The sequence below is a fragment of the Pagrus pagrus genome (assembly GCF_965226575.1).
Source record: "Pagrus pagrus genome assembly, chromosome: 5".
Classification (NCBI taxonomy): Eukaryota; Metazoa; Chordata; class Actinopteri; order Spariformes; family Sparidae; genus Pagrus; species Pagrus pagrus.
The window spans coordinates 6,332,923-6,359,990 of NC_140189.1; the positions used below are offsets into that span (position 1 = coordinate 6,332,923).

General features: G+C 41.5%; 1 protein-coding gene across 2 annotated transcripts in view; it reads left to right on the top strand.

Annotated features, from left to right (window-relative positions):
• Nucleotides 1-27,068, top strand: part of LOC311256850 (protocadherin-1-like) — a 222,543-nt gene that overhangs the window by 139,734 nt on the left and 55,741 nt on the right. Inside the window, exon 6 of one of the 2 annotated variants that reach the window (XM_084352229.1) lies at nucleotides 21,191-23,710. The exons of the other annotated variant lie outside the window; for it this stretch is intronic. Within the exon in view, the coding sequence (XP_084208355.1) occupies nucleotides 21,191-21,249 (59 nt within the window). The 3' untranslated portion in view covers nucleotides 21,250-23,710. Of the gene's footprint in view, nucleotides 1-21,190; nucleotides 23,711-27,068 lie in introns of those variants that run through there. 2 annotated transcript variants of the gene reach the window in all.

The window sequence follows — 27,068 nt, forward strand, 5'->3', positions numbered from 1 at the left end:
TACAGATGTGAGCGAGCGTCGTCACTGCATCAAGATCACTGTGAGCAGCTGTCTCGTCATTCTGTTGTCATTTGCTCAGATAGTCTAAATAATATCTTTTATTTCTTACAATCTAGACACCAAGTAGTTACTGAGTTACCTGCTGATGGCAGCACAGGTAGCAGAACACCTCTGATGTGTTTACTCATTAGGAGGGTGAGAAACCACAAATTTCGTTTCAAGCTGCATTCACGAGCTTCTCTGACGGTCCAGTTTCTGGAGTTTGGAAGTCGTTCTCCTGACTGCGTTGTGTTCATGTGCGTCACGTCGGCCATGTTTCAACGCGCACCTAAATTTTCTCCGACTTTCCAAGATGGTTTTCCGTCTTGTTATTACTGCACATGTACGTACAGTGAGGGTGTGGACGACTTCTCCTGCTGTCAGTTCAATGTTGGATACGTCGGATCATGTGTTTCTGGACTTTATGGATCGTGCATCTTTAAAGATCCCAGTTAACAAACAGTACAGAGGTGATTTATGGAGATTTACAGCTAGCTTTATTGCTAAAGTAACTGCTAACCTAACTGTGGCTAAATGCTGCCCTCACATAGTCGGCTCAGTTAGTTGTGCAGCTAAGTTAGAGGTCCAATTTGCTGAAAACCACCCGGGTACCGTCTCCTCAGAGGCTGTCTTGCTCTGTCTAATCTGGCTGTGTTCACTGAGAGTTGCCAGTCAAGTCAGAGTGCTGTAATATATATACTGTATATATCTCGAAGAAGTCCTTCCTTAGCCGCCTGTTTCTACATTAAACACATGACATTGCCGAGGCAGACAGCACCCCACGAGGCCTCGCTCTTTCATGGGATCTTTAAGTATACTTCAAATACAGATACACAGGAGCTGCTCACAGCTGGACAATAAGAGCCCACATACAGCACTGCGAATACTTTGAGGTGTTGTTCAGTTGTAATTGGGACACAGCTTGTTTTCCGCTCCTCCTGCTGATCTGAGCATGCTCACATCCTGCAGCAAACTCAAGTTTTCAGATTTTATGATATAAAAAGAAAAGGAATCAATGAGAGCAGCAGCAGCAGAGCCGAGGACACTGCAACTGAGCAGAAGTTTGTGGACGCCTGAATATTATATAGTGATAGTTGATAATCTGCTGCTGTAACAGCCTCCTCTCCTCTCAGTTTGACTGTAAGATGCATTAAGCTTCCTTCAGCGTGAGGATGAGCAGGACTGACACACAGCAGAGGAGTCCCAGCAGAGTTCACGTCCTGCTCTTGACTCCTGACCGACATCCGGACTCCTGCAGTCAGACTGCAGCTGCTACATGTTAACACCCGACAACAGAGAGGTGTTTGGTGATTCTGAGCGCGCTCGGTGATCCTCCAGCCGAAGGCCGCCGCTTTCATGGCCTCAGCTCCAGAAAATCCCCCAAACCGGCAGAGAGCTTCAGTTGGCAGGACAGGTGGTCCCCGAGGAGGAGGAGGAGGAGGAGGAGAGGAAAGAGGCGGATAACAATGAGGATGAAAAAGAGAAAGAAAGTAGATGATGATGAGGAGGAGGATAATGAAGGTGAAGGTGGAGGAGAAGGGAGGATAATGGAGGACATTGCAGGAGTATGTTGGGGAGGAGAGAGGTGAAAAACAAGATGATGCAGGAGAAGAAGGTGCATAACAACGATGAAGAGGAGGAGGAAAAAAGAGGCTGATAACAAGGAAAAGGAGGATCAAAGATGGAGGGAAAGAAGGTGGATTATGGGTAGAAAATGGAGCAAAAAGGATGAAGGGAAGAGAAACGATGAGGAGGAGAAAGAAGAGAAGCAAGAGGAGGAAGAGAGAGGAGAAAAAGAAGCATGATGATGAAGTCAATCAAAAGATGGGGTGGAGAAGGAGAAGGAGGTGGCGCAAAGGACGAGAAGCAGGAGAAAGGGAGAGAGGAGGAGACGGGGAGAGAAAGGGGGAGAGAGGGGGAGGAGGAGGAGGAGGAGGGGTGTATTCCCGGGTGTGAGTTCAGAGTTTGTGTTTCGCCTCTCGCAGCCCGTCTGCCAGCAGGAGGCGCTGGGCTCATCCTGGATCAGACCATCTGTCAGAGATTTGGCTGCTGACCCTGAAAATGAAACCCCACGCACGCACACACACACACGCACACACACACACACACACACACACACACACACACACACACACACACACACACACACACTGAGACACTGTTGTGGTGACAAATCAGCTCAGATCTGATGAACATATGACGTCCATCCAACAGCAGAATAAATCATTCATTGCATTTTAAAAAACAGAAACTGAAGATTTGTATTTTTAGCAGGAACTTTTATTATTTTATTTCCCTTCAGTTTTCTCTCGTTTTCTTTTCGTCTCTTTGTCAAACAACTTCAGGAAGGGCAGCAGTGTTTTCTACTCAATTTGAGTGAATTCATGTCTTTTCACTGAATTCCTCCTCTTGTGCTCAGTCTGATGATGAGGAGGAGGATGAAGCTATTCTTAGAGCCTTAAAACAAAACTTGTTAACTTGCAAATTAGACAGTCCTCTTCTTTTATGAAAATTTTAATTTAGAACTAAGAAACACAACCTTGTCTTATTTTGCGTTCGCGTCCAGATATTTAGTTCTTATTTGAATGAATGTGGCGTGTCCTGTTCCACTGGCTCACATCCAGGTCACCTTATGAGGGACCAGTTGTGATCAGATCACTTCCTGCTCTATATACAAATCAGCACCTACATCACTGGGACAAACAGACGTGATGTTGTTTCTACACAAAGAAAGAAGGAACTTCATGTAGAACATTTGCCAAATTTATAAGAATTTGTTTATAAAGTTTCTCCTCGTGAAACAACTCTTAAAATCAGATGATTTGTTAATGGAGTCTGGTGATGCTGGTTGTGGTTACTTGTTTAATGGTTGGATCAATTGAAAACTCCCTTCTGCCTTTTGTTGTAGTTTCTTCTTCTTCTTCTTCTTCTTCTTCTTCTTCTTCTCCTTCTTCTTCTTCCACTTCTTCTTCTTCACCTTCGTCGTCTTCGTTGTCTTCTCCTTCTTCTTCTTCTTCTCCTTCTTCCACTTCTTCTTCTTCACCTTCGTCGTCTTCATCGTCTTCTCCTTCTTCTTCTTCTCCTTCTTCCACTTCTTCTCCTTCTTCCACTTCTTCTTCTTCACCTTCGTCGTCTTCATCGTCTTCTCCTTCTTCTTCTTCTTCTTCTCCTTCTCCTTCTTCTTCTCCTCCTTCTTCGTCTTCTTCTTCTTCTTTCACACAGGACATTTCATTAAACATTTGATAATTCCAGATATTCATATGCAACATAAATATATGTAAATATATTCAAACAGAAATCAGTGAATGTGTATAAATAGCTGCTTCTGCTGTGTGTTTTACTTCCTATAATGGAAGCTGTGCCTACTGCAGTTACATCTGCTATAGCTTTAACCACAAGTTTGCACACACATCTCACTGAACACACACACACACACACACACACACACACACACACGGCCTCTGTAGTTTCAGTGATGCTCGGCCGCAGGAACATCCGTCATGCTGCTGGCAGGCTGCAGCGTCACTGAGGACCAGAGGTCAAAGGTCAGAGGTTAGTGTGGGAGACAAGGACAGAGCCAGGGGCAACACACACTCACTCAATGACACACACACAGACACACACAAATGAACATATAGTGACACACTGGGTCTGTCCCTGATGTCATGGTCACCTCCCCTGCAGCACAACAATGTTTCCTCCCCCAGAGGACGACAAAGTCACAACTCCACAACCTTTTCTCTTTTCCTTCACTCGCCTCCTCCGTCCTTTCCTTACCTCTCCTCCCCATATGTTCTGTCTCCTTCCCTGCTCTCTCTTTTCCTTCCTCTTCCTCCTTCCCTCCTTCCTCGTGTCATTGTCCACATTGTTAATTGGTTAATTGACACCAGAGGACAGAGTATGTTCGTCGACCGCTGCACGACCTCCAGTTTTACCTCCATGATGGGAGAACAGTGTAGGTTTCTCTGCTGGGTCACTGACAATTGAAAATATTGATAATATCATCATGTACTGGAGCCATAAATAAGTGTATAGTATAGCAGGACAGTGTAAACGGCATTGAACACTCGTAAAAGATGGGTGAGTTTGCTAAGATAGCTTTACGTTTGTACCTTTTCACCATAAAACAAATTTTTTTCTGTGATATTTACATGTTTCTCTACTGGAAACCACAATACAGCCCTTTTCTCACCAGGAACGTTCAGCTTTCTGGCGATCTCCATCCTGTCAGCTCGCACCTTATTTAGTTTTCTGTAGTAAAAAGAGACGGCATCGTACAGATAACACCTCGTTTCAACTTCCTGACTCAACCGTTTCTCTAGGGTTAGGGTGAGCAAGAGATAAATGCAACACAAACAATACAACCAAGAACAATCAACACAACTAGAACAATTCAACAAAGACCTTTGAAAGTGTTACAATGACCCAAACACAATAACACAAAGTAAAGAGATTCGGCTTCAACTGTGACTTATAAGACCCAAGAGAGTTCGTGACCTGATTCCCGGTCGCCTTGTGTTTTCAGCCTTGTCCGAGGTGTAGCTGGGAACGTTTAAAGGGTTCAGCGTACGACTTCACATCTGTACCAGCGCAGTTTTATTATTCCAAACACTCATTGAGTGTGCGGTCAGCTGCTCCTCTGAATATGAAATTTTCTTCATGTAGAAAAGTGCTGAAATTACAAAAATATCACAGTAAAACAAGCACAGTGCCTCTATAAAATAAAAGTCTGCACAATGCACATACAGTTATATATCCACTAATGATAAAAGGCTTCTACACGTGGTTATAAATGACAACATTGGAAAGAATCAGCCTCAAATAATGTGAATTTAAATCTGATCCTGATGGGTTTTTTTGCAGCTTCTCCTTCGACCTTCTTTCTAGTATTTTGAAGCTCTTGGTTTTGTTGACTCTGCTGAGATCTGACCCTGTGATCCACCTTTAAAATCTTCACAATCTAATTGTTCAAACCACTAAAAGGTGAATTATTTTTCGGAATAACCCGACTCAAACTATTCATAATAGTCTGAATGCTCACCTGCAGACTTCAGCGCTGTAAAAATATGTGACGTTTTTTAGATTTGTGGTTCTATATGTTGTTATGAGCCCAACATGAGAATAAAAGAAATGGAGGAAGTGCTGCTCTGTTCAGGAACAACAGCTCTAATTTAAAGCTGACAGCCTTGTGCGCGTGTGTGTGTTTCACGTGTGTGTAGTTTTATTTTTGGTGTGTGTGTGTGTGTGTAGTGACATTCCTCTAGGAAAGGAAGTCATGAGTCACCTGAGAACATCACAAGGAAATACCGCAGTGTGTGTATGACTGTGTGTGTGTTGACTTGTTTTTGTGTGCATATAGATATATATCTATCCATGTGTGCAGGCACGTACATGTTCAGATTCATGTCCGTGTTCGCTCGTGACTACCTCTGCTTTTGTGTAAAGTGTGTGTGTGTGTGTGTGTGTGTGGAGTTGTTTCCTCAGATAGCTCACCGTTCTGACAGGAAGTCAATTTCCTATTTGCAGTTTGTTCTGGCAGCGATTGGTCCGGTCGGAGTTGATTTGTCTTCATCAGAACCAATCAGATCCTCAGGTTCAGCGAACATGCGGAGATCACAGGTTGCCATAACGACTGATTGATTAGCCGGGCAAACCTCTCGTTAGCTTTCAGTCACTGACCGGTAGAGCATCTTCCTGCGTTTGGACGCTTGAATCTGACTTTTTTTGTCAAACGTGTGTCCTGTTTGTGTGTGTGTGTGTGTGTGCGTGCACGAGCGTGTGTGTGTATGTGTGTGTGTGATCTAACCCTGACCCTCTCACAGTAAAAATCTATCCACAGAAGAAAGAAAGAAAAGAGCTTTTTCCTTGTCGGCGGCGGCTGCAACCTTCGCTATTCATCACTGTCATTAGAGCGTCTGAAGCCGCTGTATTATTCTGTTATGCAGTTTGCTGCTTCTCTCTTTGTGTGTGTGTGTGTGTGTGTGTGTCTCTGTGGCTCAACTCTATCCGGAATTGAAGCGAATTCAGCAGCGATACAGCAGCTATTTTCTCCTCTGTAGTTGACCTAATTGTGGGCTCACTCGACCGACCGCTGAGTTTGTTTGGACGCTTCGTTCTGCGATAATGTCCATACAGAGCTCATTAAAGCACAAAACATGTCCGCCACACACACACGCACACACAAACACACACTCATATAGATCAGTTACTGTGGCACACATTCTGTACATGAGGATTTATTTGAATTTGCTGGCCTGTCAATCCCCAAAGAACTTTTCTGACTTTCAAATCGTCCCGATCTTCTCACACTGATCATCGTGTTGCAGCGGAGGATCGAGCCCCAGTTTCTACATCAACAAGGCCAAAATATTACCCCACGTTCCAGTTTGTAAACTGCAAACTCCTTCAGCAGTTAAAGGTGTTGTCGAGGGTGCTTGGGACGTGGAGTTTTTCAAACAGACAGAGGTAGTGCTGTTTGATGACACAAACCTTGAAAATAAAAAAATAAAAAAATGGAAGAAACTTGATCACATGTAAAACCTTGTGTTGCAATCGACTCGTCAGAATACATCTTTGTGATGTCTTTATTAAGGGTCACAGTAAATTTATTTGTCATTCTTAATCAAATCAAGTTCTAGTTCCTGTATGTTACAAGAAAAGATTTTTTCTCTCAGCCTGAGGAGCGAAGCTGCTGTGTAGTCTGGTAGGAGGGCAGCAGATACTTCTGTATCTGTTGTCAGATGGCAGTCAGGATGTCAGGAATTTGGCTCCGTAATCTAACCCTCTAAAGTTTCCCTTATACATGATAACCCTTCTCTGTGATGTTGATACCCAGGAACTTATTGTCTTATTGTCAAGGTGTGTGAAGACTGAGTGGAGGTCAGTGGATCTGATGGTTCTGAATGCATAATGTTGAAGGTCCAGGATTGCCAGGACGTTATCTTTGATGTGCTAGAGGACCAGTTTCTGTTATAAGCTAGCAGTATTTAAAACTGGACCAACAATGCAGACACCAGAGACAGGAGTTAGAAGAAAACTATTTTAATGAAAAAAATCAAAGAGTTAAAAAATGGGGCAGCAGCAGTTCCCAGAAAGTCCAAAACTGAAAGTCCAGAGCAGGGGTTCTGACGCAGCACAGGGGGGAAAAAGGCAGGCGAGAAAACAGAGCTGAATTGCAAAAATACTCTCAGAGCGAGGCCTTGGTGTTACCACGGATGGTTTCACAACTGGCGAAGACTGGAGGCGAAAGACTGGCTTCAGACAGGTAACTGGTGATCAGTGTAGATGCACCGCAGGTGTGTGGAGCAGCAGGTGAGAGGAGTCTGTCTGATGAGCAGAATGTAGGTCAGCCACGCCCAGCCTGAGACAACACTGACAGACAGAGCCAGACGGACATACAACAAGAAGGGAGGGAAACACAGGAGAAACAAGGGGAATAGACAAAGTACTGCAGACCTAAGAGTTTCTCAAAACACTTCAGAACACATCAGGAGCAGAAGACACTGAAGACTGTTTAGGTACAGGGACGATGAAGCGTCTCCTGTGAGAGTGAGATGTCAGATAAAACATTAGCCATGTTTTTAGTGCACGACCAGGGATGTTATCAGGCCCAGCAGCTCCTGCAAACCACAGATATGTTGAAAGTTTCTTTATATTGCAACTTTTCTTTATGTTCACAAAAAACACTTTGATAAGATCATGTTTTGGCTTCAAATACCTGATTTTATCACCACAAACATGGCTTGAGAATGTCTTGTTAAACATATCCTGAGGTGTCATGCTTACAGTTGCGTCTCGATCAGTGGTCAGTGGCAGCCTTAGCAGCCTTCTCGCCAAGCTGTAGCTGAAAACGTGAATTTCACAAGCGCTTTTTCATCAGATGATGCAGATTCATAAACAGGTTTAATGCAAATTAAAATAATTACAAGAAAAGTTCAAAGATTGTGGAGAGAGAGAGGTATAACATGCAAGAAGGTCCTCGACTTCTAACTGGGAAATTTGCTGTTCATTGGTTTTGCGTCTCAGGCCACCAGAACAAAACCAACATCTACTGTAACTATAATGCTTCCACAGTCGAGTTGTTCAGTGTAGAATGAAACTACTGATTGTTCAGGAGCGACTGATGTCTCTCAACAGACTGCAGAATAACCTAACATAAATATATTTTCATTAGTAACCATGCCAACTGTATTTCATATCTCATCCTTGTGTGACTGCTGTTAGAAACGGAATCCATCAGCTCGCCGGCCTTTAACCTGACATCTGACATCATAACCAGATATTTGTGATGCTGCTTCGGCTGCATGAACTCACCATTAATCAATAAGACTGGAGCCATTATGCTCCGAGTCAATCACTGTTTCTTTGAATTCTCAAGTGTTCAATGTGAAGCATGAGTCATCGCGCTAACCTACCATCACACACACACACACACACACAGCAGGCTCTCCTCTGGCCTACACTCTTTGGATAACAGAGAAGCTGAAGAGGAGGCGTTCTCGTTAAAAGGATTGGGCTGGCAGAGGTTGGCATGGCGACCTCTGCCAAGGCAGCCCTCCAAAAGTTTCTAGATTTTTTTCTAAGTCATGAAAAGGCTTTTTTTTTATTTCTTCTTTCTTTTTCAAACCAGAGCGCGAGACGGTTGAACTCAAAAAGCTCAGAAAGATCAGACAGAGACAGGGGTGGCACAGGCGGCGGCGGTGTGTGAGAGAATCACAGAGGAAAAAGGGAAAAGGCAAACAAAGCGAGGTATGAGCCGTACCGCCGCCACCGGGTCAGCTCCAGCTCCGCCTCCAGGCTCTGTTGTCTGTCGGTGAATGGCGTCGGCGAGGTCACGACGTGGCGCATAACTCGGCTTATTGTCTGACTTCACTTTGCTCTGCAGATCAGTGCGCATCAACAGGAGCTGCGTGTGTGTGGTGTGTGTTGTTGTGGCGAGGGTGAGGGTCTGAGGGGGGAGGGCGGGTGTATTGTAGTGGTCACACATGAGAGGAAGCAGTTCAATGAACTTCCTGTTTCCTGTTCCTGCTAATTTGACATGGAGGCTGGAGATGAATGAGAAGAGTCAGTGAGAAGTAGCAGCTTGAATGAGACTGAATACATGTACTGATACTAACACTGATACTGATACTAACACTGATACTGATACTAATACTACTGCTGAGGCTAATACCGAGGGTATAAACACACAGGGCAGGGTGTCCTGCTAGTCTCTCCTTCCTGCAACTGTCAACTGTATGAAAATTAAATAAAATGTCACCTAAAGGTTGAGAAACAAACCCTGAGGAGGAGCACGACTTCTAACACTGCTAACACTACGACTAATACTGCTAGGACTACAAGGCCTAGGCTACTAATAGGCCTACTGTTAGCCCCACTGCTAAAACTGCTAGCACTGCTACTAGTGCTAACAATATGTCTGCTACTTATCCTGCTAGCACTATTAGCCTATTAATGCTTCTTGCACTACTTCTAATACTGCCAACAACACTACTAATACTGTCAGCACTACTACTAATACTACTAGCACTACTGCTAATACTACTAATACTTCGTGCACTGCTACTTATACTACTAGCACTACTACTAATACTGCTAGCACTACTAATAATCTTGCTAGCTTGACAAATACTGCTAGCAGTACTAGTAATAATGCTACTGTTTGACTACTACTACTACTACTGCTTACAACAGCCTGATACTAATACTGCTAGCCCCAGTACTAATACTGCTACCACTACGACTAATATCGCTAGCACTAGCACTAATACTGCTATGTCTGCTGCAACCACTGCTGATGCTAGTGCTACCATAGTATACTGCTTCTACTACTATCATTATTTTCACTACTAGTACTGTTAAGTTTTCTTATATTGCTGTTGCTATTACAGTAACTTGTACTACAATTCTTCTGTTAGGCTTTTACTTCGACACTGCTACTTTCAATGCTAACTCTTAACTTTGAGGTCTACTACTGCTACTACTTTAGCTTTTGTGACTGCTGGTATTACTGCCTACTACTGCTGTTCCTACTTAGCATTGCTTATTGGTATGCACTGTTGCTGGTATGCTCCTACCACTAGCCTACTGCTTCTAGTACGACTGTTACTAACCTATGATACTACTACTACTACAACCACCTCTACTACTACTACTGCTACTGAAGCTATGAGCACTGGCCTACTGCTGCTACTACCACTATTACTGTTTCTACATCTGTTCCCATTGCTAATGCTAGCACCATTACTACTTCAACTAATGCTGCTGTACTTGTACGATAATATGTCTAGGTCTGGCTCAGAAATTGGACATATGCTGGTGATGAAGGCGTCCGTTGCCTGATGGTTTGATTGGTGTTTTCCGTGGGAACGGTAGGCCGGGAGGAGCGCTTGTTTAACACACATCTGTGACCTTAACTGGTAGTCGAGCTCTTTTCAGTGACGTTCACATGTCTCCGCCTGACTTCAGTGAGTAGCAGCGGGGATATTTTATAATGAACTCCCACTCCCTGCGGGATTCACAGTAAAGAGAATGAGATAAATGTGACTTCATTCTGTATGTTACGTTCTAATAGGCTCCAGTAATGACTCCTCTGGCTTTACACTGTGGGGTCCAGAGTGAACCACCTTCTCTGTCTGGTGTCTGTCTGTCTGTCTGTCTGACTGACTGTCTGACTGACTGACTGTAGAGTGATTGAGAAAAAGAAAGATGAAAGTCAAAGTGGGAGCAGAAGAGCTGAAAGTGATTTGACCAAAATAAAAAAAAATGGCATAGGGAAGAAAAAGCTGAGAACTGAGAGAGAGAGCAGAACACTTAAGAGAGAAAATCGACTTTGAAAAATGAGAAAGAGAGAGCGACGGGTCAGAGCTTCACCAATAAAGCAAAGAGAAAGAAAAAAAGATTCAGCCTTGGCAAGAGATACTGAGGCGTTTTCCTGAGAGCTCTTCAGCCCGGCGGACACATCCAGCTTCTCTCGCCGCTCTCCCACAGCCATTTAACTGATTTAATTCTCCAAAATGGAGTCTCTCTGTCAGTCTGAGCAGTTTTTTTCTCGGCTGTCACATTTGAGACGCTCTCCTCAGCCTCTTCCACAGTAAATCTGTTTAACAGCGGCACATAAAAAACGACATAAATTCAAAGGATGAGCAACGTAAAACAGCACAACAAGCACGCCAGGACGTAATAAAGACGGCAATACAGCTGACTACTGACAATGTTATCTAATGCAAGGCAATAAGCTAATGTTAACTGATGAGGGAGAGCAGGCAGGCGGGCTCTATGGACGATACTGAAGCAGGTTGACAGACAGATGATATCTGATGAGTCAGTCAGTCAGAGACGGGGTTAAATTTAAAGAATCTCAGATAAGTGGTCCAGTTCTGTGACTGACAGTCAGAGATGGAAAGGTAAAAATAAGATCAAAACAAGCGATATTAGCTGGAACATGTTAAAGAAATCAAACTGGAAGATGTTTCTGGTCGGAGCGCTGTGAAATAGAAAATAATAATAATAATTCCCCAACTTGGACTTATGTTGTCTGCTGTCAGATCTGTCGAACTCTTCAGGCAATGTTTAATAGATATCGGACCAGATTCACAAAACGTTTCTATGGACAAGATTTAACCAATTATCAATGTTATCCTGAGACAACACTGTGCTTATAGTCTGGTTAGGTTAAGGCACAAAAAACATTTGGTTAGGGTTTGGAAAAGATCATGTTCTGGCTCAAAATACCTGGTTATGTTGCCACAAACTTGGCTGGAAAATGTCCCAATGTCCTATTAGGATCAAGTGGTTTCATGCTTAGAAATGCAGTAATGTGAATTTCATATCACATGTATTGGTGATTGGACAAACTCTCTTCCAATCACTGTCCATCACAGGGTAACTTCAACTAATCTGATGAACAGAGCCAGTTGAAAGAAGACCGAAAAAATCTTTTGTATCGAGGAAAGCCTTTAGGGTCGTTGTTTTGAACGTTTGATATAACAGATGCTATAGAAGCTATGCTAACAGCTTGAGGAGCCATCATTGATGTCTTTAAATAAACAGTAGCTTCTCTTGCTGGTTGTCACGCCTGGACAATGCCAATAGCTGCCAGTAGTTCCTCGAAGGATGCTCATCGGTTGAGCCACTGTGCGTTGAAGCCTGGCCCGATGGATTTACATTTACATACATTACATTACATTTCAAGAACAGTTGGTTCACACAGATTTGTTCTGGTTTGTAGCAAGTTTGAGACCATTGAAAAGGAAATAAAAAAACAACAGGGTTTAAATTATTTAAACATATTTTTGAATATGCTCAAAAATGACCGACGACGTATTTTGTCGTTCAGATCGGAGGACCTGTTGAATTCTTCACATGATGTTCAGCTCATCTTAGTGTTTTGTCTTTCAATCATGCTTTGAAGTTTTCTGCAAGTCTCTGCGGTTAATAAAAAAAAAAAAAAAAAGTAATTCTTACGAATTTAACCACCCAATAAACTTCCAGAGAAGCCCAGCAATCTGGTACATCCAGTGTTGGACAAAGGGACAGTTTAAAAGAGGGCAATCCACTCAAACAGTCAGCAGAGCCCACATGCGGCACTGTGTTTATTCTATTGTGGACAGTGTGAAAGGGAAGCCTTGAGCTGTGAATAGAGCACACTGCTGGACAGCGACCATTACATTATCACAGTCCTGACAGACAGAGAGGGGTGTCGAGCCACAGTGCCACTTTACTTAGCACTGAAATTTCTCTTTTATGCAGCCAGACAACACTTTTCACGCAGGTAGAACTGCCACAGAGGCCTCTCTGCTTTTTCATATTCTCTATTGTGTGCAGCTGCTGGAGACGCAGTGTCTGGAGAAGCTGGAGGCTGATGTAGAGTTCCTCAGCCTGTGTTGCAGTTGTGTTAAAAGCAGTCTTTATGTCAGTTCCTCCTCCATCTGAAGTCCTGAGAAAGCCTCAGGCACGCTGCAAGACTGACTGTGAAAACTCAGAGCGTCTTAACTTTGAGACGTTTGCTTTTATAGATACAGCCGTCTCCATTGAGTTTTTTTTGTTGTTAACCAGCAAATATCAGAATCGTGTTCAGAATTACTGCAGGTTAAGATGCTGATAGCAAACAGTTTTAAACAATAATGCAGATCAGTAAGGTCTATCCTCAGAGGCAGGTTGTATCTAAACCCAGTCACCAGAGTAAATGCCAGCAATGTACGTTTCTGAAAATCATGGATATGTTGAAACTTGCAACTTTATGTTTCTTTAGGTTCAATTGTTGTGTTGTGGCAACTCTGTGCTTACAGTCTGGTTAGGTTTAGGCACAAAAAACACCTGGTTAGGGTTCAGGTTAGGAAGAGATCATGTTTCTGCTTAATATACCTGGTTTTATCGCTACAAACATGACTGGAAATTCTCCTGACACCTTGTTAAAAAGTATCCAGTTGTTTCAAACATGCAGATGTTGCAATGCTGCCTTAAACAGTGGCCTCATTTAACAGCACCACCATCACCTCCATTTTCTGACATGAAAGTCAGCTCATATACATGTAATCTGAATGCAGTATGAGACGTGTTACAGAAATGTTGATATGATATGAAACGTACAGATTTGAAAGTATCTGTAGTCTGTTGAAATGTAAAGTGACATTTTTTATCTTTGCTTCTTGCTTCTATCTATTCCAGGTGTTATTTGTGTCTCTCTCGTCGCTGTTGACTTTAATTAAGCGCTCAGTTCCCCATGATGCCTCCTGACTCATAATTCTGTGTGATCAAGCACTAAATCAGTTGATCAAACCTAACGGCCGGTGGGATGGCTGTTGGCAAGGTTTCTGCACTTAACATACATTGCGGGAGAGCTATTTTTTCCTCCACTACCGCCCCACATCAGCCCCTGAACTCAGCATATCTGGGTTTTTTTCTGTTTCTGTTTCTGACACCAGATTTTGACACGTCTTGTCATCCTGAAAGGTTTCAGCTTCAGTCGGTGTGTCTGTCCCTGTTGACGTCTCTTTGAAATCTGCAACTCACTTTTCTTTACATGAGATTCCTGCTCCTCTGTTAACTTTTCGAGATGTTTAAAGGTCACGAGTGGCATTTTAATCTGTAGTGAGTGCAGTTATTTTACCACAACCCCTTCTTGTAGTTCTCTGATTCAAGGGGCCACTTCAGACCGAGAACAGTTTGAGACTGAAATTAGTTTTAAAGAGGTCGACTGAGACAAAGCCTCAAGGTGGATTAAAGCTTCTCTGTTGAGGACAAAACAATCAAGTAGACTTTGAGTTGGGATTGATTTGTCAAACTGGTATTTCCAAGGTCAAGAGTGAACTTTAATGGTTATTGGAATAGTTTGACTTTTCGGAGAATATTCTTTGTCATTCTGCTGTCAAGAGTTAGATGACAAGATACAACTTTTATATGTGTATGTTAAAGGTGCAAAATGTAAGAGGCAAAGCTAAACTATTGGAAAATCTCCTCTTGAGATACAAGACAGGAAGGGCCGGGGCTAGCTGGTTAGCATGCCAACTTCAGTAGACATCTGCAACACACTATGGAGACATGTTACTTCTTTACACTCTGTTGATAATTTATTAATGTTTTAAACCAAAATTCTCTCATATTGAAACCAGAGCCAGGAGGTGATTAGCACTTAGCTTAGCACAAAGACTGGTAACAGGTCTGTCTAAATGTAACAAATTCACCTTTGACAATCACAATTTCCCATATGAAATGTATTTTCACAAGTAAACTGAAATTTTAGGATATAAAAAGAAGTGCGTCACATTTGAAATTTTCCTTTTGCAAAATTGAATATTTTCACATCTAATTGGATATTTTCTCATGTCAACTAAAGTTTTGATATGTGAAATTTACATTTTCTCTTGTGAATTAAATACATTCACAAGAAATTGGCTTTTTGGAAACAAAACATTGCACATGAAATGTGCCTCTTGTCTCATGTAAATGTGGCTTTTTCCACTGTTGATTGGCTTTAAAAAAAAAAAATAAAATCTGGATTATCATTTCCACTCATGCTCATTAATTGACACTTGATATCTTGATAAGGTTGTTCCCAACTCGTCAAATACTGACACTTTGGGATGGCATCTGACTGACCTACATTTGATGGGAATGAGACTCAAAAATCAACTTTCTTACAAATTGGACCTTTAATGTAAACCAGGACAGGGTTAGCCTATATACCAGACCAATTGTTGGCTATGAAAAGCTGGCAGCAGAGACTCAGGAAGCGGACTCATGTCATTTTAACACTTTTGTTATTTTATGGGTTAAAGAAACAAGACATAATGTGTTAATTAGTGAGTTTTAGTATGCCAGGCTAGCTGTTTCCCCTTGTGTCCAGTTTTTGTGTTAAGCTAAGCCAAATGGCTGCTGGCTGTAGCCTTATATTAACTGGAACGATATGAGAGTGATTTTAATCTTCTCATCTAATTATCAGAAAGGTAAGTGAATGAGGGTATTTCCCAAAATATTATACTATTCCTTTAAGTTTGACGCCAACATGAATACATTCATCTGAACTACTGAGCTTACAAATCAACAGAAGTGATCTGGAAAAGCATTAATTCTCACCCTGTTCCACTGGGCAGATAATCCTTCACTGCAACGTTGACGCCAATGTTTATACCTTTTTAAAAACTAACTTTAGAGAAGCGGTCTTGGGAGCAGAATGTCAGCGGTTTGAACATCTGAGGTTTTTATTTTCTCCTCCATCCATTTGAAGATTTGGTTAAACAAGAGCAAACCTCGAAAGAGATTCGACTTTAGCCCCCCGTGGAGCAAATGTCAGCCATCAGCAGTCCCTGTCACGGTGTCTGGCAGCGTGATGTTGAACCACCGCCGGCTCTGGCTCCACGCTGACCTCTGACCTCCTCTGCTGAGAGTCAGAAACTTTGTCTTAATCTGCAAAAGAGAAAACAAAGAAAAAAGCACAACAAACCCAACGCATGCACCGACTGCATACAAAGCAGCTCAGGGTACAAAGTGTAATTGTGAGGCGTCCTTGAAGGGGAAACACATATTTATCATTTTCACAGTGTTTATTAGAGCAGCATAGGATAGTATTTAGATATTGTTCAATATCTTTTGCAGACTAAAAGGAATGTGGAGGAGTTTTGTGTGTGTCTGTGATAAGAAACTCATTTCTCATCAACTGTGGGAAGGCCAAACTACCAGCACATTTATAATATTCATCCAAGCTTTTTACTTTGCACTTTCTGTTGTTGGATTTCTCCGAGTCATTCGAGGAATCTTTCTAATTTAATTTAGTCCCTCCAGTGGAGGGCCCTTTTGTCCTTCGGGTTAACAACCCAAAGTCAGAGAAGAAAAACAAATCTCAGGCTTGTTTCTCGGTAAAAAGGTTGAACAACCTTTCGTGGAGGTTTGCATGGGGTCTGTTTGCTGCTTTGTCCTCAGAGGAAGGCTGCTGTTTAAATGCTTGGGAGTGTTTCAGGTTTTTAACCTGCTCTTTGAACAGACTGATCGACCTCAGGCTCTATCAGCAGAACGGGTTTGTTTTCCCAGTTTGATTCAGTTTATCCACAGTAAACAAGAAGGGCAACTGTCCTGACTTTCTAAACCAGAGTTGCTTCTGTTGTTTTGGGTACACAAAATCACAGTATAAGAAAAAAACATTCCTGTGTAGGGGTGAATTTTATAAGCTGTACTATGACCTGTTGTCTATACAGCGAGATATGTAAAGGACCAGGAATATACTTATATTAGAGAACTGCAAAACCAGAGATTGGTCCAGCGCCAAAGCTCAATGCTAATGTTGGAAGTAGCGTGTCTTTTGAGGGGAAACACACGAGTGAAAACCTACATTTTTTCAACACATCATCCTGAGGTATGATGAGGTGTATCACCGTTCTGGAAACAACATAACTGGACTCGTTGTACCCTCGCAGTTTGGTTAGGTTTAGAAGAAAATTATGTTTTAATGTTATGAACGTAGCTACATTATGTTCATGAAATCATTTAACTATGTTACTAGCTTCTAGTAAAAAAGTAAAAAAAAAACAAAAAAAACTCACCTTTGACTATTGGTTTCATCTTGTGTGAAGTTTGACTCCTTCACTTCCTCCATCAATATAGCTCATAATATGCTGCTTTTAAAGACGACCTATGTGTGTTTTTATGATGAGGGTGGGTGGATTTTTCCATGCACCGGTCAATTTTGTTATTTTATGATATTTGAGTCACAAAACAGTAGTTTATTAAATCATTAAGTCTATTATAGAACTGGATCAATATATACGCTGATGACTTCTTATTATTCTATATGCATTACATTGTGCAATCAACATTTACTTCATAACAATATGTTAAGCTGAAAACTTGTCTTTGTCTTGTCTCTTTCAGACAAGTGGAAAGAAAATATTCATAATACACATTAAAGTGTGTATTGTAATCAAGGAAATGTATGCAAATAAGCACATATACGTAATTAGATAGCATCATTATTAATAAAACATCAGAAAACGATATACAAAAAAATAATCATCTCAATGTAAGTAATATAATATATCTGTAAGTTATAATGTTTCTAAAAATGCCCGCAATCAAGTTAGCAATAATCCGTCATATACAGCTTCTGGTTAGACTTTCAAAATAAAGCTTGCTGACAAACAGATCACATATTCTGACTGGCAGACTGTTATTAATGATGTAAAATGATCACGGTTTGGTTGGGTTGAGGAAAACATTGTGCGTCGGGTTGAAATAACTGTTACGTAAGTTACCAGGGGTGGAAGAGACTAATTATAAGTATATTTTGAATTAATATCCAAACCTTCCATCTGCATTGTTGTAGCTCATAATGTGATCACATTGTGCAGCAGACGCACACTTTTACTTAAGTTTTATTAATACCAGTAGATTTACTTGTAATTGAGTAATATTTCAGTATTGTAACTGTGTTAGTTACCCTACGTAAAGTACAGGTTCATAAAAAAGCGTCAACCTCGACTCTTGGTCACACATGGGATTCAAACTTGGTTTCCTTGGGTAAAGTCCTGTGTATGACCCATCCAACCACTCCCCCAACTCTGATTTTTTTCTTCCATGCATAGGGCCACTGATCAGACGACAGTATTTGATGTATTTAGTGTAAGAACAGGTCTGGTCGTGGAGTTTATGCTGAGGCAGAGGTGGTGGATGTGTGTGTGTGTGTAGGGCGTTCATTTTGCCCAGTATAACCACAGTTTGATCTGATGTCGACTGAGCAGCTCCACTGGAGCATTGTGGGGGATTCAGGGCCTTGCTCGAGGGCACCTCACTGGTGGTAATGACGGAGAACAAATGCTGCTCCGTCACTTTTACCCTCTGTGATTTATCCTTCCAGCCGAGGGGTTTAAAACCTCTAACCTTCAGCACCGACAATAACCACCATCTTTCCCCCGTTGTTTTTAGACATGGTGGAAATAAATAAAGAAGGTCGCCATTGAGCAAAAAATTGAGGAAATTGTTCACCACCTGTTTCAGCCTTTCTTTCGGAAATGCTTTTTAAGAAAGTAAGTGAGCCTTGAGTTCAGAACATTTTATCACAAATGTGTTCCTCAGATCAAGAATTAACCTCCGAGCACAAGGCAGCTGCAGCTGTTATGAATATATTTTAACTTCCAGAACCTTGATTTCAATTTTAAATTCAACCTTAAGGTGCTTTGTTGTAAGTTAGTCTGACAGTATTCAGCTGACCATCAGCTTTGTCTAACTCAATATGATGATTAGTAGAATATTCAGCTCAAAGCGTGATGATTGTGAATCATTTTAAACACATTTTCCTCGATTCCTGCCTCACATATTTGGTATCTTTGGTTAATTTTGGATCTCCACAACAACATTTCAAATAAAATTTCATGAGTTTGGTCAGAATTAAAGCTTGTTATGCTGTGAACCAGCTGGTGTGATAGGAAAGAAGGTTTTTACTGAAGGATTTTGCATTTTTGGGGGATAAATCTGATGTTTTCATCCAAATTTATGCTAAATGCATCGCTAATCCTTTTTTTATGTAGATTTCTGTTTTTGTGTTGCAAAAGTGATTAAAAAAATGTAATTACAGAGTTTTATTGATAACTTTTCTCATGCATCTCATGTATTATAAATAGTTTTTTAAAATTCAAAATGAAAAACTCCAAATTAAATGTTTCGCATCTTCCAAATAGCGGTGGTATTTACGGATCCACGATCCTCTTCACCGTCTACACCTTCAGCATCTGTCAGGTCTGCAGGCGAAAGACTCCACCATCAGACCTGCAAACGTTAGCCGTCGCTTTTCTTTCGCTCCCCTTTAAATATTAACCCACGCTAAAATTACATACAGTATATATCTGCCTTGGAGCCTTGTGTAACCTGGCTTTGATTTGGCGCTGTTGTGACCCACTTCCCAGATCAATGACATCTGGAGGAGGAGGAGGAGGTGGCAGGGAGGGGGGGAGGGAGGGAGGGAAGGTCGTGGGGAGGTGCTGATGATGTCTAACAAACGTGCCCAGCGGGAGGTAACCTCTGGAGCAGGTAGCGTGGAGGAGGCGCTAAACGAGGACGACGTCCAACTGTGTGTTTCATTATGAACAGATGCTGCCGCGATGGGAGGGAGGAAGGAGGGAGGGAGGAGGAGGGAGGCTGAATTAAAGAGGAGGAAAAGGGAGAGGAGAGAAATGATCTAAAGAGGAAGTGAAGAAGGAAAGCAAGGAAAGGGAGAGAGGAGGAATGAAGGAAGGAAAGAAGAGAGTGAGGGAAATAAAGGATTATATGACGACTGTAATCCCTGAAAACTGCAGCACCTCTGACTGTGTGTGTGTGTGTGTGTGTGTGTGTGTGTGTGTGTGTGTGTGTGTGTGCACATTAAACATTCCTCTTTACTGGAGTTACAATGCAACCACCCACACACACACACACACACACACACACACATGAACTAATGCAAGGTCATGACACACTGCAGCCAACCAGCTGAAACTGAACTTCCTCTGTGTGTGTGTGTGTGTGTGTGTGTGTGTGTGTGTGTGTGTGTGTCTCCAGGCCCACTGTACAACTTCACATACACACAACACACACACATTGTAATCAGAGTGTTTGTACTCCTGGTACAGTATGAGTACTAACAGACTGTAAAGCTGCTGACTCAAATATATTATATTTCAGCAGCTAAACAGCGCTTATTGTTCACGTAAATCAAATTCTTCTAGCTAATCTGAACTGTAAGCTTTTTTGAACCAGCTATTCCAGCTACACTACACTGTTAGCTAACTTGACCAAAACTGTTTTACTGTAGGAGCAAAATCGAACCATTGGCTATCGTGAACACCATCTTTTAAACTGCCGCAGTGAACTGTCTGCTATCCTGAACAAAACTGTTGCGATTGCTTAACTGATGTAGTCTGTTAGGTGACTTGAACGTAGCAATTTAGAGGTTTAACTGAACTGTTAGCAGGTTAGCCTACTCTGGCATCAACAGGTAAACTAAGCCTACAGTTCGTATTTATTCTACATAAAACAAATATTGTCACATGGAATTGATAAAGGAAGACAACAGTGCTGATGTAAACCAACACGTTTAATGTAGTTGTTTGCTCAGTTTGTTTAAACTGGGTTATTTTTACGTTAAAGTTTCGCTCTGCGGACGCAAACTTTAATGTAAAATTTACAGTGTGAGTCCCCTCGGAGCTCAGACTCTGTTGTTCTGCCTTGTGTAATTAATCTTAGTGAAGGAACATAATTATATATATTTTTTAAATAATTTCCAAACACTTTTTTTTGGAGTTTGTGCTCATTTCAGAATTTCTTTTTGAGTGTTGCATCTAGTTTGACCATTTCATATTTTTCTCTCACTTGAGTAACTACAGTGTTGTTTCTGTTTATGAAGCAAAATACAATTTAAATGACAATATGTGTGAGCAATTGTTTTTCCTTTTCTTCCTTTTTTAATCTGATCTCAGACTTCATTTTGCGTTATTGTGGCTCTTGCAAACCGCTCCTGCATTTTTTAAAATCAGCTTCTTTTTTCAACATTATTTTTTTCTTCAGCCAGCTTTCAATTAATCCTTTTTTTATTGACTTTTTTTTCTCATTGATGAGACATTTTGCATGGAATGTGTTTTCTGCGTTGCGTTACCTGAGGTGTAAGACGTTCGTATCTATCCTCTTGTAGGTGGAGCGTCGTCGAGCACCGAGCCGGAGAGGGGGTCCGGACAAAAAAGACTGCCTTAAGACAAAACTAAAGACACAAAGAGCATCTAAAGCTTTTTTTTTTTTTTCTCCTCTCCTTCAATTTACAAAAAGAAAACAGATTAAGTCCTCAAGCTTTTTTTCCTCTCTGATGCAGTTCTGAGGATGTTTTTTCTCTTCCCTCCCTGCCTGTGGTTGTGAAACAGCTTTTTTTTGCTTCATGTTGCACTTTCTTGGTACAAGTTTCCGTCGAGGAGAATCGAATCACAAAAAACAGATGAAAGAAAACACATTTTTTGTTGGAGAAAATGTCCTGAATAACAAGGAATTAATCGTGTTTGATTCTTCTGGGGTCTTTTTTTTTCCCACTCCACATCCTTTGTAGGCCATTGTTCGGGAGGTGGATTTGTACTTTTTTGTCGACACTGCGCTGTTCTCTGTGTGGATTTAACTGAAGCCTAAGTGGACTCGTCCGATCGCAGTGGATTATCGGCTCTCCACCTTTCATGGGGTTTTTTGCTCTTGTTGCTCTTTTTTTCAGCTCTTTTTGCAGAACTGTAGCTCCACTTTGTTTTCCCAGGGTCACATTTTATGGGCGAATCTTTTTTCTTTTGGTAGCCCTGGTGCCTGTAGTTTGATTGCCAGTCAGGGTTCGGAGGACAGGGTGAACGGCAGATAATCAGCTGACCTCACCTCCTCTCACCGACCAATAGAAACTCTGGTAGGAACTGACAGGAAGTGTTGTGGAAATCTTTTTGGTCCTCATCATCTCTACTCAGTCATCCCTGCAGTTGGCCACAGTTAAAGGAACAGACCAACATTTAAGGAAATCCTCTTGTTTGTCATTATAGTCATTCAGATAACAAGATGCATCAGTTCACCTTCACAGGAAGTGTTTAGCCTAGCTTAGCACAAAGATTAAAAAACAGGAGGAAACTGCTAGCCTAGCGTCATCAAAACTGACACTTTTATTGCGTAAAAGTACAAGAAAGCATCAAGAAATGTCAGAAATGCCAAAGATATGTTTGCACTTACACAAACAGTATCTTCAGTACATTGTTTGTCCACTAGGGAGCGCTGAAAAGCTTATTTTTCAAGTGTCAAATGTCCTAACCATTACTTATGTTGGTCAGAATTATTTAATAACCAAATTTAAGAGATTTGTATGACAAGTTTTGGCATACGTTAAAGGTTTATCTTAAAAATTGTTATCAGCAGACACATTTTCATCACGTTCTTTACTCTCACATATTAACTTGATATCAGGCTCAGGCTGTTTTATGCTTCTACCAAGGAAGTTAGTTTTCAACGCTGATTTTCTGTACAAATATCATCCATTTGATATTTTGGTGTAAAATATTGCATTAATTTTAGTTTAATTTAGTGTTTCAATTCTACAGTTCTTGCCCCAAGCAACATAAAACCTTTTGAATTCATTGCACCCAATAATAAGCCAACATAAATTCCTAGAAATTCACCAAAACTAGGTGGCATTTGGTTCGTACATGGCTCGGCAAGAACGCGATAAACTATTAAAACGGCAGTTGACAGATTTAGCTCACAGGGTTTTGACTGACTGAGCCCTAAGTTAATGTTGACGCTGGGCTAAGTTAGCCCCTTGTCACACACACACAAATACAAGGTTAACCTTAGCCTCGGGCTATACGGTTCACACGGCTGCTCTACTAGCCCTGGGTTGATTGTCCAATGGAACAGGCGATGATAAAAATCTAGTGTTATTTACTTTAGCCCTGTTTCTCACTGGCACCTTTAAGTCGTGTGTTTAGTCACAAACTCTGGGCTAACCCTCAGCGGCCCACTTTGGACAATTCTTAGCCCAACGGAGCTAACGACTCCTTTAGCCTGGGACCGGCCACTGACTGTCCAGTGTCCAAGCCTAGCTTAACTGTCAACTGTCTTAGCTCCATCAAAACTTTATTATCTTAGATTTAGCTAGGCTAGCAGTTTCCCTTTACTTCCAGTCTTTGTGCTAAGCTTCTAAAAACTGTACTTCTATCTATCTATCTATCTATCTATCTATCTATCTATCTATCGGCTAGTTAGCTAACTAGCTATCTGCTGCTACAAAACCAAATCAGCTCTCCATCTTCATCGCACATCTTCCTCCTCTGCTTCTCTCCATGACAACCCCACAAACATGTCACGGTTTAACTGGTTAAGCTGCCAGTTAACACCAGTTAACACTCTGTCGACCCGTCAGTCAAAGCTGTAAAAGCTGTCGGTCAGTCTCTACTTTCTTGTATTTTCCAGTAAATAAAGCCGTGTAGGACTCAGCTGGTTGGTTAGTGCGACAGCTTCGTAACAGATCTAAGATTGGACTCTTTGTATGTAAGTACAACAGTGTGTTTATTCTGAACTATAACAGTATGTTTATGGGATATAAAGTTGTAAAATGGTGTATGAGTTTGAATATTTGTAGTCACCACTGGTTTGCTGTAGGAACCCAACAGAGCAGCTCAGTGACTCCCTGCTGTACCTGTGAATGTACTTTGTATTCAGAGGTTTTTATTACAATAAACAAGTGCTGATATCTGACTGCTGTAGTTTCTCCACTTTAGTTGCTTTCTTCTCTTTTCTCAGACGTGTGAAGTTAAAGTGTAGATTCTGGTTATGGTGTCACACACTAAAGCAATTAGAGCACATCAACCATACCATAAAAGCTTACCTGATCCTCTCTGACTGATCCAGAGACAGTTTTACACCAGAAACAAGGTTTTCAGAGCACCTGAGATATGATCATATATCCTGAGATCATTGCTGTCTACATTATATATGATCATAAACGTCTTGATTATTATTCATCGAAGGCGTATTAATGTTTGCAGCAGCATCTCTGATAAGTCCCTGAGAAAGTCTAAAGCATTACTTTGTTCATTAACCTAATGGTTTCTGACAGGGAGGCGACATTTACGCCTGATTTTCTTAATGTGAGGTGTTAGACACGAGTTTGAAGACTGAATAAACTGTCAGATTAGAGTTTTATCACAGTCTGAACACTTAGGCGCTGCAGTGAGAGACAAAACACTGCCCTGTAGCTGCTGAGATGATCCAAAATTCATCCAAAATATTAAAAATGAATCTGAAATTGATCTAAAAAGGTCTTTTAAATTTTCATTTATCACTTCATCCCTCCCCCGTTAGCAGCACTGCAAGAGAATCTGAATTATCAATTCAAGCGTACAGTTTGAAAATGAACACCTCAGGGCTTCTGTAGTTCCCTGACAGTCTGATCTACTGTGTTTATGACTTGAGGAAAAAAAAGGTTTTGCCAGGATCATCTGTATTGGTTCCTTAATTTTGTCTTCATCTGTGAAAACACGCAAATTTCACCAGTTCTCAAGTCATAAACATGAGAGAGAAAACAATTTAGATCAGACTTAAAAAATGACTCACCAGAAAAACAAAATGTCCTCAGTTGCCCCCTCAGGGCAGACTTCATCACGTGCTTCTCCTTTTCTCCATCGTCCTTGATTCTGATTTAATTAATTAAAATATAGCACTGGCTCTCAGTTTAGGGGGTCAGGAACCCTGAAGTGGTCGCGATTTGATTTCCTTGGGTCGCTAGTTGGTCGTGGACAAAAAATAAAATAACATATTTCAGACTGGGGACTAGTTTTCACATTACATTTCCTGTACCGGTGATATTATTGACCTTACAGTGAGTTCTGATTGGTCACAGAGAACCACTGATTTACCTGCCAGATACAAACATGACCTGGTGTTTATATTTCTGCTGTAGTGAACATATACTGACATTAATCTAGTCATTTGAACGTGCTTGGTAGCAGAACGTCACTGTTCTCTACAGTTTTCTATAATATTTTATTTTGTGGTTCTCCTACTGTGTCTTGTTTAATATATTTGACTTTGGTAAAGGTTTAGACAGCCTCTCCATCTCTTTGTGGATGCTGTCTTGTACTTTATGTTTTTGGGAATGTATTATAATGACCTGAACTCCGACCGTATACAACAGTACAACATGCAGTATAATACACGTCTCTGATCCTTGATTTTTGCCAGTTTCCGTCTCCGTCGTCTTCTTCTCGACCTCCTTCAAGATCTTGAGTTGTGCTTAATTCGTCTTAAATGAAGTGCTGGTGACTCAGAAGGTCAGAGGTCAAAGGTGACAGACGGTCATGAGAGCTCAGAGACGAGAAGAGAGACAGGAAGAAAAGAAGGTTTAGGATATTTAAGTGTCTACATAATTATACATCATGCAGTCACTGAGGCAGCACTGCAGGGAAAATAGCTGAATGTGTGTGTGTGTCTGTGTGTGTGTGTGTGTGTGTGTGTGTGTCTGACTGACGTGTGTGTCGTGCAAACTTTGTGAAGTGTGTGTTGGCTCACTCAGGTACGTTGCTGTCATTTTCTGACTAATTTTCTCCTTCAGTGACAACTCCACACCTGGTCACACACACACACACACACACACACACACACACACACCTCTGAGCCTATATATATATATATATATATATATATATGAGCTGCTGTCATTTCAACTATGTGACTAAACTTAAATCAGCTGCTAGACACAGACAAACTTTACTAAAGTAAAAGTATTACAACAGTAAGATGTGCTGCAGCATGTGGTGTAAATGTAGCGCGGTCGTTTTAGACTTTCATATTAATTCTGGTTTCTATCTGACCTTTCCTCAGCAAGTTACAGCCATTTAGTATATGATTATCCTTGCAGAAAAACAGGTTTAATGTAATATTTCATTTACTGTGTAGATTTGTCCAGAAATGTTCAGAAAGACTTGGCCCCAGAGGAAGAAGCTACGTGGGTTTCCTTGATGAATCAACAGAACATGACGCCGCAATAGTTCATTATGGAGCCCAAACAAGACCCGTGGCGCCAACGAAGCACTGAGAAACTTATTTCAGGATCAGCAGTTCAAAAGTTATTAAACATTTTAGAAACAATAGCTACTTTTAGCTGCCGAGGGCTATGAGAGGGTTAAAGGACGAATGTTTTGAAGACGGTAAGAGGATGTGAGTCTCTGTATTGTCTCATGAAGACGCACATGGTGTCAAAACGTGGAAACCAGCGCGATGCTAACTGCTGGTTAGCCTACAAAAACATGTCAGCCCAGCAGCACTACTGTGTAGAAAACTACAGCTCTCATCATCATCAAAGTAAAACATGATTTGGACTTTCAATATGTTGATCATCCAGACAAGCTCCACTGTTTGCTGCAGAGTTAATTGTTCTTCGCTGTGATCAGCTCAGGTGCATCAGAGCTTTGAGACCAGCAGTGTGACGAGCTGGAAGGATAACGAGGCCGCGGAGCACCAGAACTAGCAGGTGCACAAAAGGTCGATCAAACTCAGAGGATGTGTGTGTTTCTTTAGGTATTTCTTTGTCCAGGATCAATCAGAGAAATGATCTACTGTGAGCTCTAATGAAGCAGCCAATGAGACGCTGAGGCTCCGGATGTGTTCAGGTTCAGGTCTGAGGATCAGGGAGACCAGAGTCACGAGTGGGTTTTTGGCTTCGGTTCAAATATTTCTTTGGAAGAGTTTCAGATTGTTCTCTTCTCAGCTGATCTTTGGTGGTAAACAGAGAGCTGAAGATGTCGTGTGTGTGTGGAGCGGTCCATACTTAGTGCTGCTGTTATATTTTAATTAAAGTCGAACTGCGGGCTTAATTACTGCCGTGATAAACAACACCTCTCTCTCTCTCTCTCTCTCTCTCTCTCTCCACTCTTGTCATCAAAGCACCGACAAAGCTCGCCCAGATGTAGACACACACACACACACACACACACACACTCACACACTCACACACACACACACACACACACACACACACACACACAAAGAGAGCCTGCGGTCGG